General features: G+C 38.7%; 1 protein-coding gene across 1 annotated transcript; it reads left to right on the top strand.

Annotated features, from left to right (window-relative positions):
* Nucleotides 1-2,834: 2,834 nt before the first annotated feature.
* LOC129051468 (T-complex protein 1 subunit zeta-2-like) lies at nt 2,835-17,607 on the top strand. Its single transcript, XM_063719056.1, is given in 10 exon segments — nt 2,835-3,287; nt 3,370-3,498; nt 4,822-4,904; nt 5,725-5,821; nt 6,121-6,271; nt 13,064-13,197; nt 14,500-14,602; nt 16,501-16,573; nt 17,421-17,478; nt 17,481-17,607. Coding segments are annotated over 10 exon segments (1,326 nt in total). The 3' UTR covers nt 17,526-17,607.
* The last annotated feature ends 1,694 nt before the right edge of the window (nt 17,608-19,301 follow it).

Here is a 19,301-nt window from a genome sequence, read left to right as displayed (position 1 = left end):
ATGGTCTCGATCTCCTGACCTCGTGATCTGCCTGCCTCGGCCTCCCAAAGTGCTGAGATTACAGGCGTGAGCCACCGCGCCTGGCCGGAAGACATTTACTTTTTTAGTGGCTTTAATGAGAGCTGATTGAAGAAAGAGGTGGAAATAAAAGTCAGATTGAAGGTGGCTCAAGAGAGAATGGTAACTGAGAGAAGTGTAGCTATAAAGGAGAACAGAGAAATGGGGCAGTAGCTAGAAGGGAATATGGGAATGGGGCTGAGGGAGAAGGATTTTTTGTATTAATGATAGGAATTGTTACTGCAAGTTTGTATGCTGATAAGGATGGTTCTTTAGGCGAGAAGAATTCATATGGGGGACTAGGGGACGGTGCAAGAACAGAGAGGGAAATGGAATCCAGTACACAAGTAGAGAGGCTACCCATAGAGAGGAACATGGACAGCTCATTCATAGCAGTAGGAGCTTCGGGTTCAGGTGCAAGTGGATTGGTAGAGGTAGTCATGGGACAATGTTTCTATTTTCTCAAAGAAACAATGTCATTTGCTGACAGTAGGGAGGGAGGAAAATGAAGGAGGCTTGAAAAGTGAGGAATGTTGAACATAGTGTTTTTGTTTCTTTCCAGATATGTTTACATTCTGTTAAGAGATGGAGTAATCTAGTTGAAGTAAAATTTTGAAAACTTCTTTATAATTATGTTGAACTAAAATATTTTAAAAATATATAATAAAAATTAGTTATAAAGGATTCATAAGTAGAAATTCCATCCCCTAAATGTTTTGTAAATGAATTTTATAAAGTTATAAAAATATTGACTCTTGAAAGATTATTTGGAAAACAGGAAGAAACACCTCCTTTCCAAATCATCTATATTCCTACTACCCATGCATAACCCCTACTCTTAGGTCCCTCCCATTTTTTTCTTTTTAATGCCAAGTTGTTTGTTTTTAAAACGAACACTTACAGTCATGCTTCATAAGCAATTAGTCACTCTATGCTTATCAGCTAGCCCTACAAATATTTTTCCATGTTATTGCATACTTTCTATAACCATCAAATAGTTGGGTCATTATTTGCTGAATAATACCTTATTGTTGGACATTTCGGTTAACAATTTTTAGTTGTTCCATATAATCATTTTGAATAAATGTTCCTAAGAAACTCATTGTATACATACCTTTCATTACTTGATAAGCTGTGTCATATTTTTGAATCACATAACTTAGAAAATAATTCTGGCCTGACTTTTTATTGTGACTTCATAGTCACACTGTGTTAAAGTAGATTCTCTTTCCTAATTTTACTAATTATATGTTAGGTTTAAAGTCAATGCCAGGAGGTGGGTGAGGTGGTGCACTCCTTTAGTCCCAGCTACTTGGGAGGCTGAGGCAGGAGGATTGCTTGAGCCCAGGAGTTCGAGACCAGCCTGGACATCATAGCAAGACCCCCATCTCTGAAAACAAAACACAAAAGCACCAAAAACTGTTAAAATTGGTACAAGGAAACAATGTGTGTCCTGGAAGCATTGATATAACTTTAATAGTATAGTGATAATTTTATACCAAATTTTAGAGTATATATTCAAAGTAAGAAACATTAATATTTTTAATAGGTTGATCCAAGGATTAGTTTTGGATCATGGTGCCTGCCATCCAGATATGAAGAAGCGAGTAGAAGATGCATTTATCCTTATTTGCGAGGTTTCACTAGAGTGTGAAAAAACGTACGTGTTACTTTCTCTTTATAACTTTTGAATTTTTTTTTCCTAAAGGTGTTTTAAAATCTCTCTTTCCTTCCAGATGTTTGGTGTAGACTACTTCTATCTTTTTTCCTTTTTCCTCCTGCCTTTACTAGCTGGTTTTTATTAATGTTTTAGAGAGGTGAACTCTGGTTTCTTTTATAAGACTGCAGAAGAGAAAGATAAATTGGTAAAAGCTGAAACAAAATTTATTGAAAATAGAGTACAAAAAATAATAGACCTGAAGGACAAAGTCTGTGCTTAGTCCAATAAAGGATTTGTCGTCATTAATCAAAAGGTGAGAAAGAAAGTTTAGATTTTAGTTATTTGTAAATGTTCTTAAGCATGTGTGGTCTGTGGACCCCTAAGAATCCCTAAGACTTTTTCAGAGAGCCTGTGAGGTCAAAAACTATTTTCATAATAATAATTACACCTTTTACATTGTGTTCACACTTGCAATGATGCTGCAAAAGCAATCTGTAAAACTGCTGGCACCTTAGTACAAATCAAAGAGGTAGCACCAAACTATACTAGTAGTCATCGCATTCTTTATTGCTATACCACTGCACACTTGCAGTGAAAGAAAAAGGCAGTATCATTTAAGAATGTCTTGATGAAATGGTAAAACTTATTAATTTTATTAAATTTTGATTCTTAAACATGCATCCTTTTATTATCATGTGTGACAAAATATGAAGTATGCACAAAGCACTTTTTTCTTCTTTTGAGACAGGGTCTTTTTCTGTCACCCAAGCTGGAGTGAAGGGGCACACTTATAGATCACTACAGCCTTGACCTCCTGGGCTCAAGTGATCTTTCCACCTCAGCTTCCTAAGTAGCCAGGACTACAGGTGTGCATCACCATGCCTGGCTAATTTTTAAGTCCCAAACACTAATGCTTAATTCAAGTGTGCAATGAACATTTGCCTCTCTGTCACAGGATCCAAAAATGAGTAACCTGCTACATTCTAACAATGTAACTTTAAGACGGCCTTCAGTAAGTGCCCGTTGTTGTATATGGATATGCTCTTCATCTTCTTCAAATCCTTGCAAGGTCTGGTATGGAAAAAACGGCTTAAACCTGATCTTGTAATTCGGCAGGATGTGCTTGCGCTTGATGATCTTCTTGAGCTGGTTGAAGATGATGGAGGTGAGCTGGGGCATGGGCCGCCCTTCAAACTGGGAGCGCACTTTGAAGTCCATCAGCGGGTCCTCCACGAAGGAGAAGAACCAGTGGGTGAAGGGCACGCGCGTGAAGACCAAGCGCAGCCTCCCCACCACGCGGGACAGCTTGACATATAAGTGGGCGGACTTGCCTAAGACCAGGTCCACGTGGATGGCCAGGTGGAAGCCCCCGTTGTACTCCACCTCGGCCTCGAAGGCCAGCTCCTCGGGGCAGGCGGCGGGCAGCGCCTCCCCTTCGGGGCCGTCGGGCTCCCCGGTGGCCGAGGGCACGACGGGCCGGACGAGCCGGATGGTCTCGATGAAGGGCACCGTCTCGCCCAGGAACACGTCCCGCAGGCTCAGCCCCTCCAGCAGGCGCCCGGCCGTCTTGGTCTGCAGCAGCTTTTCGAACGCTTCTTGGTGACCCAGCGGCGGGTCAGCGCGGTGTCCCGCAACTCCCGGAACAGGAATAGGATGGTGGCGTTGAGGAAGTAGCAAGTCTCCCACGTCGGCGGGGCGGGGGTCTCGGGGGCGGCGGTGGGGGTCGCGCCGCCCTCAGAGGCCGCCCCGCAGGGCTCCTCATCCCGGCCGCCGCCGTAAAGGTACTCCCTTAGGAGCAGGCCCGGCACTGGCTTGATGTAGCGGAAGCCCTCGCCCAAGCGGGCGGCCTCGTCCGCCGGCGGCTCGGGCTGTCTGCGGTACAGCAGGAGGAACGGTACAGCAGGAGGAACTGGGCGAGGAGCGTGAGGAAGGAACTCAGCACGGCCGACGCCAGGATCGTGAGCAACAGCCCCATCCCGCCACCGCCTCCGCCCGGGCCCCCACTCCGGCGCCCACAGCGCCGCTTTCTTTACGCCACCGCCCCCGCTGCCTCCATCTTGAGGACATCGGGCGGTTGGGTCGGGGCGAGCGGCTCCGTGGGCCTAGTCCAGAGGCTCGGGCCGGCGCGGTGCGGCTCCCGAGCCCGCAGCGGCCGGCGCCTCCTCAGACGCTCCCGGAGGGCCCAGTATTTGTTGTCAATAACATTTGAACTTTTAAACAAAAATTAGGATTTCAGAAAACTTGTATCTGCCATGTGAACTTGACAGCTTTCCAATACTTAAAAGACTTTCCTGATAATAGTAGTGATATTAACAAATGTGAGTTTTTGTTCACTGAGATAGGCAAAGTTTCCACATGTATAACATGACAGTTTCCACATGTATAACAACATGTTATACATGAAATGTGTCAACATGTGGAAACTTTGCCTAACTCAGTGAACTGATGCTGTCTACATGACTAAAAATGCATGATTTTTAGTCAATGGATAAATAATCCATTCAGTGTGCAAGTTACACCAACGTGTTTTAATGTGAGATAGTATGAAAAGTTCATTGCTATGGTTCCATAGTGAAACTAACCTTTGAGAAACTATTACTTGTTGAGTTTCGGTATAGTATCAAAGAAGAATTTCCATAGTTATCTGAGAATGCTATTAAAATGTTACTCCCTTTACAACATTTATCTGTGTGGGGCCAGATTTTCTTCATAAACTTGAACGAAAATAACATATCATTCCGAATTGAATACTGAATCAGATATGAGACTCCACTTGTTTTCTGTGAAGATAAACATTGAAGAGATGAGCAAAAATGTGAAGTAATGCCACTGCTAGCTCACTATATATAATTTTGTTTTCAAAAGTATAGTAAAGTTTCATTTAAAATGTATATTAACATAAAATGGCCTTATTATTTAAATGAATTAATAGTTTAAAAATTTCTCAGTTTTTATAATATAAATATTATAGATAGAGCTTACATAAACAAAAGCTCTTTGGGTACTTAATAATTTTTAAGAGAGTAAAGTGGTGCTGAGACCAAAAGGTTTGAGAAATACTGGTTTAAAACATGTTTATAATTTTTATGTTAATTTGATTATAGGGAATTGATCCATTTTCCTTAAATACTCTTGCAAAACATGGAATAGTAGCTCTTCGCAGAGCAAAAAGAAGAAATATGGAAAGGTAAGCTTGCAGATAATTATATATCCTAAGTTTTTAACAAGAGTAAATGGAAACTATTCCATGTGTTTTCCTTTTGGCTTATGTGTAAATGCTGTTGAACAAAACAGTGGCATAAAAAAATCCAAATTTTGTTTTTAGTTTCAGTAAATAATTGAACTGTCAAAAAGCAAGGTTGTTAACCTACTGCAGAACTTTGCTGAAGTATACGAAAAGTTTTTATCTTTTTAAAACAGATCTTAAAAACAAAACAATACAACATAATACAGCATGATCTCACTTTTATATATGGAATCTAAAAAAGTTGAACTCATAGAAGTAGATAGTAAAATGGTGGTTACCAGGGGCTGAGGCAGTGGGAGGGAAGGAGCACTGGGGATATGTGGGTCAAAGGATACAAAATTTCAGTTAGGAGGAATAAATTCAAGAGATCTATTGTACAACATGGCAACTATAGTTAATAACGATATATTGTTCTTTTAAAAAATCTTTTGCAAACCCACCCAAGAATACACAATGTGTTGGATTCTTGAAAATTGCTGAGAGTAGATTTTAAGTGTTCTTATCACAAAAATGGCTAAATCAAGCCTCACATAGGCAATGTGTATGTTAATTTGCTTGATTTAGCCATTCCACAGTGTATACATATTTAAAAACGTCATCATGTTGTACTCAATAAATATAGACAATTTTATTAGTCAATTAAAAACCCAAAACAATACAATACAGTAACAATACAGTCTTCTGCATTAGAGATCTTTTCTAAGAAGTTAGTATTTATGTTTTCCATAATCAAGCTATGGTGACATATATGTAATTTCAGACTCTCTCTTGCTTGTGGTGGAATGGCTGTGAATTCTTTTGAAGATCTCACTGTAGATTGCTTGGGACATGCTGGTCTTGTGTATGAGTATACATTAGTATTTCTGTGAATAGTGGTTATAAAGTGAATACTAAGCTCCTTTTTTTTTTTAAAGAAAAATACTACTTGATCTTCTATTTCATGTTTTGTGTTTTGAGATCTAATTCATGGAATAGATTTTACAGTTTATTTACCTAAATGTTTGTTAAGAGTTCAGATATAACTTAACTCCTTTTAAACATATCTTTAGTTATGCTTGATAAGAAAAATTCAAATGAAGATTGCATTCTAGTATAAATTGTTGATTTTATAATGACATTAAATATTACAATTATATATTTTTGTGCCACCCTTTAGGGTGAAGAAAAGTTCACTTTTATTATCGAGGAGTGTGTTAACCCTCGCTCTGTTACCTTGTTGGTTAAAGGACCAAATAAGCATACTCTCACACAAGTCAAGGATGCCATGAGAGATGGACTTCGTGCTATCAAAAATGCCGTTGAAGATGGTAAGCTCTTGTGATTGATATGAACCTCACATATATGTGTGTATATATGTATATATACACATACACAAACACCTATGTATGTGTATATATATATATATATATATATATATTTTTTTTTTTTTGAGACAGAGTCTCCCTCTGTTGCCCAGGCTTTAGTGCAGTAGTGCGATCTCAGCCCACTGCAACCTCTGCCTCCCAGGTTCAAGCGATTCTTCTCCCTCAGCCTCCCAAGTAGCTGGGATTACAGGCGTGCACCACAACACCCAGCTAATTTTTTGTATTTTTAGTAGAGATGGGGTTTGGCCATGTTGGCCAGGCTGGTCTCGAACTCCTGGGCTCAAGCGATCTGCCCTCCTTGGCCTCCCAAAGTGCTGAAATTACTGGTGTGAGCCACCATGCCTGGCCTTTAAGTTTTTTTTAATTTTATTTTTAAATTTTAATCTGTTTAATTTATCTATTTATTTTGAGACCAGGTTTTGAAACTGGCTAATTTTGTATTTTTGGTAGAGATGAGGTTTCACTGTGTTGCCAAGGTTGGTCCTGAACTCCTGGGCCTCAAGGGATCCACTTGCCTTGGCCTCCCAAAGTGCTGGGATTACTGGCATGAGCCACTGCGCCTGGCTGCAAACCTCACAAACCTCACATATATATATATTTCTCAGGACAGGGTCTTGCTCTGTCACCCAGGCTAGAGTGCAGTGGTGCAGTCATGGCTCACTGCAGCCTCAAACTCCTGTGCTCAAGTGATCCTCCCACCTCAGCTGGACAATAGGTGCATGCCACCACATCTGGCTAATTTTTTAATTTTTTTTTTTTTTGTAGAGATGAGGTCTCTCTGTGTTGCCCAGGCTGGTCTTGAACTCCTGGCCTCAAGCAGTTTTCTCCCCTCAGCCTCCCGGAGTGCTGGGATTTGTAGGCATGAGCCACCATATTCAGCCCATGTTGAGCATCTTTTAATGTGCTTATTTGCTATCCATGTATCTTTGGTGAATTTTCTGTTTAAATCTTTTGCACTTTTAAAAAATTGGATTGTTGGCCATGCACAGTGGCTCTCACCTTTAATTCCAGCTCTTTGGGAGGCCAAGGTGGGAGGATTGCTTGAGCCCAGGAGTTGGAAACCAGCCTGGGCAACATAGCAAGACCATGACTCTATACACACACACAAATAGCCGGGCGTGGTGGCCTGTACCTGTAGTTCCAGCTACTTAGGAGGCTGAGGCAGGAATATCACTTGAGCCCCAAGAGTTTGAGGTTACAGTGAGCTATGTTCACACCACTGCACTCCAGCCTGGGCGACAGAGCGAGACCCTGTTTCCAGAAAGAAAAAAAGAAAAGAAAAGAAAAGAAAAAAATTGTGTTAGTTTTCTATTGTTGAGTTTGAGAGCTCTTTGTGTATATGTTGGGTACGAGTGCTTTTTCAGATAATGATTGGCAAATTTTTCTCCTCAATGGCTTATTTTATTATTAACAGTGCCTTTCAAAGAGAAGTTCTTAATTTTGATGAAGTCTAATTTATTATTTTTATTCTCTCATGGATTATGCTTTTGGTGTGGTATCTAAAAAATGTTTACCTAACCTAGGGTCACAAAGATTTTCCTCTAAAAGTGTTATAGTCTTATATTTTACATTTGGGTCTGTGATTCATTTTAAGTTAATTTTTGTGTATGGTGCAAGTATGGATATAAGTTCATTTTTTTCATATAAAGCTGTCAGATTGTTTTAGTCTTACTTGCTGAAAAGACTTTACTTTCACCACCGAATTGCCTTTTCTAATGTATAAAAAATCAGTTTTTCATATTTGTGTGGTTCTATTTCTGTGCTCTTTTTTCTGTTCTACTGATGCATTTGTCTATTTTAATGTTAATATCATATGGTCCTGATGACTGTAGCTTTATGATAAATCTTGAAATCAGTATTGTTAACTCTCATTTTTTTTTTAAGTTATTTTGGTCATTCTAAGTCTTTGGCATTTCCTTATGACTTCCATATGAATTTTAGAATCAGCTTGTCAATTTCTACCAAAAAGACTGCTGCTGGGATTTTGATCAGAACTTTTTTTTTAGAAAGGATCTTACTCTGTCACTCAGGCTGGAGTGCAGTGGCGTGATCATGGCCCACTGCAGATTCGACCTGCTGAGCTCAAATGACTCTCCCACCTTAGCTTCCCAAATAGCTGGAACCACAAGCATCCACTACCATGCCTGGTTAACTTTCTTTTATTTTCTATAGAGACAACGTCTCATTATGTTGTTACCCAGGCTGGTCTCAAACTCCTGGGCTCAAGCGATCCTCCCACCTTGGCCTCCCAAAGTGCTTGGATTACAGGTGTGAGCCCCTGCACCCCGTTTGATTGGAATTTTATTAAATCTGTAGATCAATTTGGAGATAGTTGATATTTTAATAATGAGCCTTCTAACTCATGAATATCATCTTATCTACTTGAGTCTTCTTGAATTTATCTCAGCAATATTTCATAGTTCTTAGTATATGAGCCTCACACACTTTTTTCCATGTTTATCTCTATATATTTCATTTATTTTGTTGCTATTGTATATGTTATTTTTTAAATTTCCATTTCTGATTGTTAGTTGCTAATATATAGAAATATATTTTATTTTTGTACATTGATCTTGAATTCTGCAACCTCGCTAAATCACAATTAGCTTTCTTATAGGCTTCATTGAATTGTCTATATAAGTGATTACATTGTCTGTTAATACAGTTATACTTTTTTCTTTCCAATATGGATATTTTAAAATTTTCTCCCTTATTTCATGGGCCAGAACCTCCAATATAATGTTGACTAGAAATAATGAGAATGGACATCCTTTCCTCATCGCTGACCTTAGGGGGAAAGCATTCAATCTTTCCCCATTACGTATGATGTTAGCTATAGGTTTTTATCAGGTTGAGGAAGTTTTCCCTTCTGCGCCTAGTTTGCTGACAGTTTTTAATCAAGAATAAATGCCAGGCTGGTCGCGGTGGCTTACACCTGTAATTCTAGCATTTTGGGAGGCTGACGCGGGTGGATCACCTGAGGTCAGGAATTCGAGACCAGCTTGGCCAACATGGTGAAATTCTGTCTCTACTAAAAATACAAAAATTAGCTAGGCATGGTGGCAGGCACCTGCAATCTCAGCTTCTCGTGAGGCCGAGGCAGGAGAATTGCTTGAACCTGGGAGGCGGAGGTTGTAGTGAGCCGAGATTGTGCCACTGGACTTCAGCCTGGGAGACAGGAGTGAAACTTCTTGTTGTTGTTGTTGTTTGTCAAAACACACACACACACACACACACACGAGAATAAATGCCAAATGCTTTTTGTGCATCTATTGAGGTGATCATATTATTTTTCTCAGTTTTTTTTTTTTTTTTGAGATGGAGTCTCGCTTTGTTGCCCAGGCTGGAGTGCCATGGCACAATCCTGGCTCACTGCAACCTCTGCTTCCCAGGTTCAAGCGATTCTCCTGCGTCAGCCTCCTGAGTAGGTGGGATTACAGGCACGCACCACCATGCCAGGGTAATTTTTGTATGTTTTAGTAGAGATGGAGTTTCACCATGTTGGCCTGGCTGGTCTCAAACTCCTGACCTCAGGTGATCTGCTTGCCTTGGCCTCCCAAAGTTCTGGGATTACAAGCGTGCGCCACTGCACCCAGGCCTCATTTAGTTTTTTGTACAGTAAATTACATTGATTGATTCAAATGTCAAACCTTACATTCTTGGGATAAACCATACTTAGTTATAATGCGTTTTACTTTTTAAAAAATTAATGGATTACATTTTTAAAAAATTATTTTTTAAATTGTGATAAATATACATAACATAAAATTTACAGTTTAACAATTTTTAAGTGTACAGTTCAGTGTTAGTAAGTGCATTCACATTGTTGTGTAACTATTATCACCACCCATCTCCAGAACTTTCTTTCCTTGCAAAACTGAAACTCCGAACCCATTAAACAATAACTCTCCATTCTCTACCCACCTCCCCAGCCCTGGGTAACCACCATTCTACTTTCTGTCTCTATGAGTTTACTCTATGTATCTCATATCATTGGAATCATACAGTTTTTGTCCTTTGACTGGCTTATTTCACTTTACATAGTGTCATCAAGGTTCATTCATGTTGTAGCATGTGCCAGAATTTCCTTCCTTTTTACCATTTGTAATATATATAATTATATATATAATAATTAGATATATTATTCTATATAATAGAATAATATTCTATTGTATGTGTATGCCACATTTTATTTGTCTATTATTGGAAACGTGTTGCATTTACCTTTTGGCTATTGTGAATAATGCTACTATGTGTATTCTCCTTTTTATGTATTATTTGATTTAATTGGCTAAAATTTTGTTAAGAATTTTTACATCTGTATTCATAAGGGGTATTGGTCTGTGTATATTTTTTCTTGTAATGCTTTTATCTTTTTTGGTGTTAGAACAATGCTGTACTCAGGGTGAATTGGAAAGTTTTTCTTCTTGTTCAAATTTCTGAAAGTGTTAAGTTGTTGTGGAGAATTGGTATTATTGTATTATTTATTTCTTAAGTGTTTGGTAGACTGTCAATAAAGCCATCTGAGCCTGGAGTTTTCTTTGTGGGAAAGCTTTTAATGACACATTCAATGTTTTAAATAGACATAGGGCTATAAATGTTTTGTTTTTTTTGAGTGAGCTTTAGTGATTTCTCGTCTTTCAAGAATTTGTCCACTTCATCTAAGTTAGGATCATCAACTACTATCTATGAGCTAAATCTGGTTTGCTGCCTGTTTTGGTAAATAAAGTTTTGTTGGAATGTGGTCATACTCATTTGTCTATATATTGTCTGTGGCTATTTTTGTGTTACAGTGGCAGAGTTGAATAGTTGCAAAAGAAATGGTATGGCCTGAAAAATATAACTGGCCTTTTGCAGAAAGTGTACTAACTTCTGATCTACAGTTTCAACTTTATTGTCATGAAGTCAATCATAATATTCATTTGTTATTCTTTTTAATATCTGTAGAATCTGTAGTGATATAAATTTTCTCATTTCTGACATTTGTCATTTGATTAATTTCCACTTTCATCCTAATTATTTCCTTTCTTTTGCTTCTATTAGGTTTCATTTGTGCTTCCTTTTCTAGTTTTTTGTTTGTTTGTTTCTTTTTGAAACAGAGTCTTGATCTGTCGCCTAGGCTGGAGTGCAGTGGCATGGTCACGGCTCACCGCAGCCTTGACTTCCCAGGCTCAGGCAGTCCTCCCACCTTAGCCTCCTAAGTAGCTGGGATTACAGGTGTGTGCCACCACACCTGGCTAATTGTTGTGTTTTTTGTAGAGATGGGGTCTCACTGTGTTGCCGAGGCTGGTCTTGAGTTTCTGGGCTCAAGTGATCTACCTGCCTTGGCCTCCCAAAGTGCTGGGATTATAGGAGTGAGCCACCAGACCCTGCCCTTTTCTAGTTTCTTAAGGTGGAAGCTGGGGTCATTAGTTTGAGAACTTTCTTCATTCCTTATATAGGTGTTTCATGATACAAATTTCTCTTTAAGTACTGCTGTAGGGATGCTAAAATTTTGATACGTTGTGTTTTCATAGGGAATGGGATCAGGGAAGTTTTCAAAGGTTCTAGTAATCTCTTTCGTAAGCTGGGTGGTAGGTACATGGATACATTTGTTTATTTGTACATTTATTCTTTGTAGCTTACACATATAAATATTCTTTTGAGTATATTCTGTATTTAACAAGGAACTTTTAAAAAATGTGAATGGGAGGTAATGATATAATCATCTGGTGGGTAAACAACTCTTTGAGCAGTTATGTTGTGAAGTGAAGCAGAGAAAGTGGGTAGTAATTTTAAAATGATGTGAGATAAAAGGGGAGATTGTTTTCGTATTGTTTTGTTTTAAAGCAAATTTGCTGATTTAAATAAGAGTCATAAACTTTATGAAACCATACAAGTAGCAGATATAAAAGTCATATCCTGATGTGAAATTTGATGTGTTTAACCAAAACTCTTGCTTTAGAATAATAATACCACTTAATTTTTTTCTTAGATAGCAGTTTGAGTTCTGCTCCAGTACAAAAAACAAATACTTAATTGAGTTCCAAGAATTCCCTATCAAAAACTAGGGACAAATTATCTTGGTTTAAAAAATTTTCATGTCAGATATTGTAATCAGTTACCTGTCAATATAAATTATAAATACCTCTTAAAAGTAGTCATAAGGCCGGGTGTAGTGGCTCACACCTGTAATCCCAGCATTTTGGGAGACGGAGGTGGGTGGATCACTTGAAGTCAGGAGTTCGAGACCTGCCTGGCCAACATGGTGAAACCCTGTCTCTATTAAAAATACAAAAAATAGGTGGGTGTGGTGGCGCATGCCTGTAATTCCAGCTACTTAGAAGGCTGAAGTAGGAGGATCCCTTGAACCTGGGAGACAGAGGTTGGAGTGAGCCGAGATCATGCCACTACACTCCAGCCTGGGTGATGGAGTAAAACTCCATCTCAGAAAAAAAAAAAAAGTAGTTATAGAAGAGTAAGATGAAGGTAAAAATAAATTAATCTTGTTTACCAGAGGATAAGCAGAAAAATAAGCTGTTTGCAGCCAGTTATCTGTACTATGCCTATTTATTTAATGACATATAACTTCAGGGTGTTTCATAAGACAACTGAGTAATTACTAAGCTGTGCAATTTATTTGGCTTCTGTAGATAATAGAACATACTTAAATAGTGAATTGCTTTTCTCTCTCTCTGTGTCTCTCCTTTGGTCTTTATGGCATGTCTTGCCAATCATATTTTTTCTCTCCAGTAGGTTGTATGGTTCCTGGAGCTGGTGCAATTGAAGTGGCAATGGCTGAAGCTCTTGTTTCATATAAGAACAGTATAAAAGGAAGAGCTCATCTTGGAGTCCAAGCTTTTGCTGATGCCTTACTCATTACTCCCAAGGTACAACTACCCTTTCAGCCAAATAACAACTGGTTAGACATAAAGGTGTTTAATTACAAATTGCCCCTATTATCTGATAGTTAATGGAGTAGACAGGTGTTTATACACATTTTCTTACACAATTTTATCTTAGATATTTTACAACTAAAGCAGGGAAGCTTTTGGGATAACAGCCCAGAATCCTTGCACGATCTCATGAAATAGCCAACTTACCCCCTTGCTTCTTTCTCTGAGTTCCAAAAATTAAAGCAGCTCCAAAAATTTCCTTCAGAAATGACTCATGATTAACTAATCATAATGAAAAAGTTTAGAATTTAAAATTTAGTTAGATTTTATGGTACATCTTTGTTTTGTTAGTGGTATCCAAATGTAATCAATTTAAATTGTGGAGAGGGAGGGCTTGAGGCTCTTTAGCATTCCTAGATACAACCTTACATTTGTCATCATCATTATAATTCCTAGAAAAAGAGAAAACAGAATTTTTGCATGTGGCAACCTAAGGACAGAAAGCGACCATTCCTTTCTCTTTGCCTTAATTGGTTTCAAACCACCTTAGAAATATAGTAAAACTACTTCAAAGATGCTATTACCATGAATTAAAACATTATTAACAATGTTAGCAAAATCTCTTTACTAATTTTTATTAAAATTTTTCATACTTTGTGAAATCTTTGCGAATTAGATTTCCTATTTTTTCTTTCCCCAGAGCAGCAAAGTCAGTATGGTCCTGTTGTTGACAGAAATTGGTAACCCCAGTACACATTGGTGGTACCTTTTTCCTCATCAGCTGGTGATTTGGGGCCACTTGGAAATGAGCCTGGTTTGGAGTGAGGGTATCTCCAGCCCTGTTACCACAGGTCATGACTCTCCTCACCAAGATGAGGGGCACAAAGGTGCTGCAAATATTCTGGTTTCCTTAGCCAGTGCCTATGAAGAACTGGAGGGCAAGTGGCTAGCGGCACTAGAGGAAACAAGAATATCATTCTACTTCCTTCCATACTAAAAAAAAAAAAAAAAAAAAAAACCTTTTGCAAGGAGGGAAATTAATGTAGTAGGGTAGAAATGGGGGAACTCTGATGTCCTCAGAATTTAGTGTGATGTGCATAGGGGAAATGTTTAAGTAAATATAAAAACTACTAGATAGATGAAATAATAATTTGATTTAGATTAAAAGTGGAATTCTTCAAAAGGAGATGATTGCCATGTTATGGATGTGTCTTTACAAGAGTAAAGAGTATTTTTATATTTGATATATGTGAAGGTATTATGCATATATATTTATTATTATTTTTATTCCTAAAGGTTCTTGCTCAGAATGCTGGTTATGACCCACAGGAAACACTAGTAAAAGTTCAGGCTGAGCATGTCGAGTCAAAACAACTTGTGGGCATAGATTTGAATACAGGTAAGAAACTGAAGGAAAATTAGCTGCTTAATAAAGAAAGAGGCTATTCTTTAGTTACCCAGATCTTATGGTAAAGGAGTAGAGGTTTGGGTAACTTTAATATTTAAATTTTGGATGCCTTTAGTTTATTTTTGAGCTTCTTAAAAAATGTTCATTCATTTAAGAAATAGTTATTGAGTGCTTGTTTTTCTCTTGGGCTTCACACAGAACAAAACAGACAAAAATATCTGCCCCTGGGAGCTTATGTTGTAGTGGGAGAAGGTAGGCAGTAAATAATAACTTTAATAAATAAACTCCTTCAGCATTTTAGAAAAAGTAATGAATTATATAAAAAAAGTGGTATAATAATGATCATGAATGCTAGTAGAGGAGGGTGGAGAGAGAATGACAGCTTAAAGGGTTGGTCAGGGTAGGCATCATCAAGATGTCTGTTGAAAAAAAGTGGAAGGAAGTGAGGAAATTAGCCATGTAGGCAACTGGGGTTAAGTGTTCTAGGGAAAGAGAACAGCCAGTGGAAAAGTCGGTGTCTGATGTTTTTGAGGAAGGAGGTGAGAGACGTGACAGAAGGTCAGATCATGCAGGGACATTTGGACCAGTCTCAGGACTTTGGCTTTTACTTTAGAGGGGCAGGGAGCAATTTTGAGCAGAGGTGTGACATGGCCTAATTAATTAATTTATGAGACAGTCTCGTTCTGTCACCCATGCTGTGGAGTGCAGTGGCACAATCTCGGCTCACTGCAACCTCTGCCTCCCAGGTTCAAGCAATTCTCCTGCCTCAGCCTCCAGAGTAGCTGGGAATATAGGTGTCTGCTGCCACGCCCAGCTAATTTTTGTATTTTTAGTAGAGACAGGGTTTCACCATGTTGGCCAGGCACGTGGCCTAATTATGTTTAAGAGAATCACTCTCGCCACTCTCCACTCTGTAGAGAAGTCAACTGAACAAGTAGAAGGTTGGAGTTGCAATCAACTGTGGTGGAGAAGACTAGCTGGAGCAGGCTGTGGGTGAGAGGACATCAGCATTCAGTTTTGGCAGAGTCAGGGTTGAAGCATCTGTAATCTTTTAATTAAAAAAGTTGGATATGTGGGTCTGGAGTTCAAGGAAGAGATCTGGGTTGGAGATTAAAACCTGAGAGTCAGGCCAGGTGCAGTGGCTCACGCCTGTAATTCCAGCACTCTGGGAGGCCAAGGTGGGTGAATCACTTAAGGTCAGGAGTTCAAGACCACCCTGGCCAACATGGTGAAACTCCATCTCTACTAAAAATGCAAAAATTAGCTGGGGATTGTGACAGGCACCTATAATCCCAGCTACTTGGGAGAATTGCTTGAACCCAGGAGGTGGAGGTTGCAGGGAGCCGATACTGTGCCACTGCACTCCAGCCTGAATGATAGAGCAAGATCTCTGTCTCAAAAACAAAAACACCCCCAAAAAAAAGAAAGAAAACAAAAAACAAAAAAACAAAAACACCCAAAAAACCTTGAGAGTCATCAGATATGTATGGTTTAAATCTAAAAGTCTGGATGAGATCACCTAGGGATTAAGGGTAGAGAGAAAAGAGGCTAGGACTGAACTTTTGGGTACTCCAACGTTAAGAGGTCAGAGAGGAAGAGGAAGAAGCAGCAAAGTAATCAGAAAAGGAGCCCCTAGTGCAAAAGAAAGAAAACCGGAGGAGTGTGGTATCCTGGAAGATAACACAGAGTAGGCGGGGAGAATGTGATCAACTGTGTTAAATACTGGTAGATGAGGCCTGAGAATCAACCATTGGATTTAACAATATGGAGGTCATTGATGACCTTGACAAAAGTAGTTTTGGTAGTGTATTAAATATTTTTAGAGGATATCAATTAATATTAATAGCAAATACTAAGATTTTGGTATGAAAATTGTTTTTACTTTTCAGGTGAGCCAATGGTAGCAGCAGATGCAGGAGTTTGGGATAATTATTGTGTAAAAAAACAACTTCTTCACTCTTGGTAAGTTCGTATGAACATAAAGTGAAAGACCTGTAGAGTTATAATTGATAATATTAAGATGAAATTTTTTCTATTACTTTTGTCCCTGTACAGTGGAAAAATTGTCAAGTGTATAAAAGGTGTGGCATTCAGTTATTAGAACTAGCTTCTGTCATTTTAGAGTCCATAGTCCCTTTTATATTTTAGGCCTAGCAGTGTTAAGTTATAAGAAAAATTAATCTTACTATTTGAGGGGGAAAGAAAAGGGGAAATTTACTGAAATAGTAGCACATGCATGATGGAGAAAATCAAATGATATTGTAAAAATAAGCTCAATTTTGCTGGAATATAAATCAGGAATGCCCCTTATCAGCAAAGGAGTTTAAATTATAATACAAAGGGTGATATTTGGGCTGGTGCAGTGGCTCACACCCGTAATCCTAGCACTTTGGGAGGCCGAGGCGGGTGAATCACCTGAGGTCAGGAGTTTGAGACCAGCCTGGCAAACACGGTGAAACCCTGTCTCTACTAAAAATACAAAAATTAGCCAGGCCTGGTGGTGGATGCCTGTTATCCCAGCTACTCGGGAGGCTGAGGTGGGAGAATTGCTTGAACCTGGGAGGCAGAAGTTGCAGTGAGCTGAGGTCTTGGCATTGCACTCCAGCCTGGGCAACAAGAGTGAAACTCCATCTTGGGAAAAAAAAAAAAAAGGATGACATTTGTATTTGTATTTATAATGGCCTTGTCTCATAAAATATCATACCAACATCATTAAAGAACAAAGTACCCTACACAGGTAAAGATTGCTGGGGAAAAAAGCTAAGAGTGGGTTAGTAGGCTTTACTCACCCTCTCATCTTTTTCCTTAGCACAGTGATTGCCACCAACATTCTCCTGGTTGATGAAATTATGCGAGCTGGGATGTCTTCTCTCAAGGGATGATTGAATTCAAAATCAACCCTTCTAGAAGATGAAATTTAGTACACTTTACGTCTGACTACTATTGTGTAGCCTGAGCCATTCTGAATTTCTACACAATAAATGCAGTTTAATGTCTTTTGGGTCTTAACAGTCTCAAAAATATTTCATCAAGGTATAAAGAACACAAGAATACTTTTACAGTAAAGGAATAATAATTGAAATATTTCCCCAAGAGTCCTAACTCTCCACCCTTTGTTATATGCTATTGCAGTTTTTATAGCATAGAATCTTTATGATTCTTAGACCTTTGGCAAGTTTTAATTAACAAAATAGAGGTTTTAGTGCACCCAAGTAAATTTCTAATTTATCAGAGGTATAAATGTAGTAGGACAAAATGTTTCATTTTCCCTCAAAATTCTTTCAGTGACTTCTTGCTGCCACTCTTTCCTCTTATAAATATGGCATGTAGCTTTGGGTTGCATTGTTTATAGTATCTGACTCAATTTATTTTGTATATCATTTATTATATTTTACCTGGCTTTTTTTTTGTATATGTGATCAACAATTTATGCTACTGTGCTAGCTCTGGTAGCTGTCTGACTAGATGGTGAGATAGAACAGGTCTCATCCGGAAAGATGAGAATTGTTGACACCAACGGTGGGAAATAATTGTGTTTGGCTTATAATACAACTGTTTGGTATGGATATTATAGCAATATCTTTCTTGCTTGAAACTAGAATTAATCTATTATGCTTTTTATTGTTATTAGAGTTCTTGTGGTTAACTTCTTTCCATGGATGGTAGTTGAAAAGGGACTAAAATGTGGCAAGTGCATTAATGGAACTTTGGCCTGTTGGTGCATATGGAAGGTTCCTTTAACCATTTAATGCCTTAGTTGAGAACCTATGATTTTATAGCTTGTTTTTTCCACTTAATATGCTGTCAGCATCTTTCTAAGGCAGTATTCAGACTTATTCTTCTTCTTCTTTTTTTTTTTTTGAGATGGAGTCTCACTCTGTCACCCAGGCTGGAGTGCAGTGCCATGATCTCGGCTCATTGCCACCTTTGCCTCCCAGGCTCAAGTGACTCTCCTGCCTTAGCCTCTTTAGTAGCTGAGATTACAGGTGCACACCACCACGCCTGACTAATTTTTGTATTTTTAGTAGAGAAGGGGTTTCACCATGTTGACTAGGCAGGTCTCGAACTCCTGACCTTCGGTGATCTGCCTGCCTTGGCCTCCCAAAGTACTCGGATTACAGGCATGAGCCAGCACACCTGGCCCAGTATTCAGACTTCTGAACCATCGCTTATTTATGGTTACTTGGCATTGCATTGTATGATTATACCACAATTTATTTTACTAATTCTGTTTTCAATTGTTTTCTGCTGTTATAAAGAAAGATCTCCTTAAACTTGTCTTTATTCTATAGGATAGGCCTTTTAAAATGGGCATACCACGCATATGGCCAGATCTTTTCTGTGTAACATTGTTTAAATTTTGAAATATTTAAAATATACCAAAAAGACAGAAAGTAATATAATAAACACATTTGTACCCTCCACCTAGTTTTAACAAATAGTAACATTTTGTCATATTTGTTTCAGATTTTCTTTTCTTTTCCTTTCTTTTTTTTTTTTTTTTTTGGCAGAGTCTCCCTCCTGTCACCCAGTCTGGAGTGCAGTGGCACCATCTCAGCTCACTGCAACCTCCACCTTCTGGATTCAAGTGATTCTCCTACCTCAGCTTCCCGAGTAGCTGGGATTACAGGAGCCTGCCACCACGCCTGGCTAATTTTGTATTTTTGGCAGAGATGGGGTTTCGCCATGT

This window comes from Pongo abelii, chromosome 19, assembly GCF_028885655.2.
Source record: "Pongo abelii isolate AG06213 chromosome 19, NHGRI_mPonAbe1-v2.0_pri, whole genome shotgun sequence".
Classification (NCBI taxonomy): Eukaryota; Metazoa; Chordata; class Mammalia; order Primates; family Hominidae; genus Pongo; species Pongo abelii.
The sequence above is the reverse complement of the archived record's forward strand: the minus strand, read 5'-3'. Positions and strand labels throughout refer to the sequence as shown.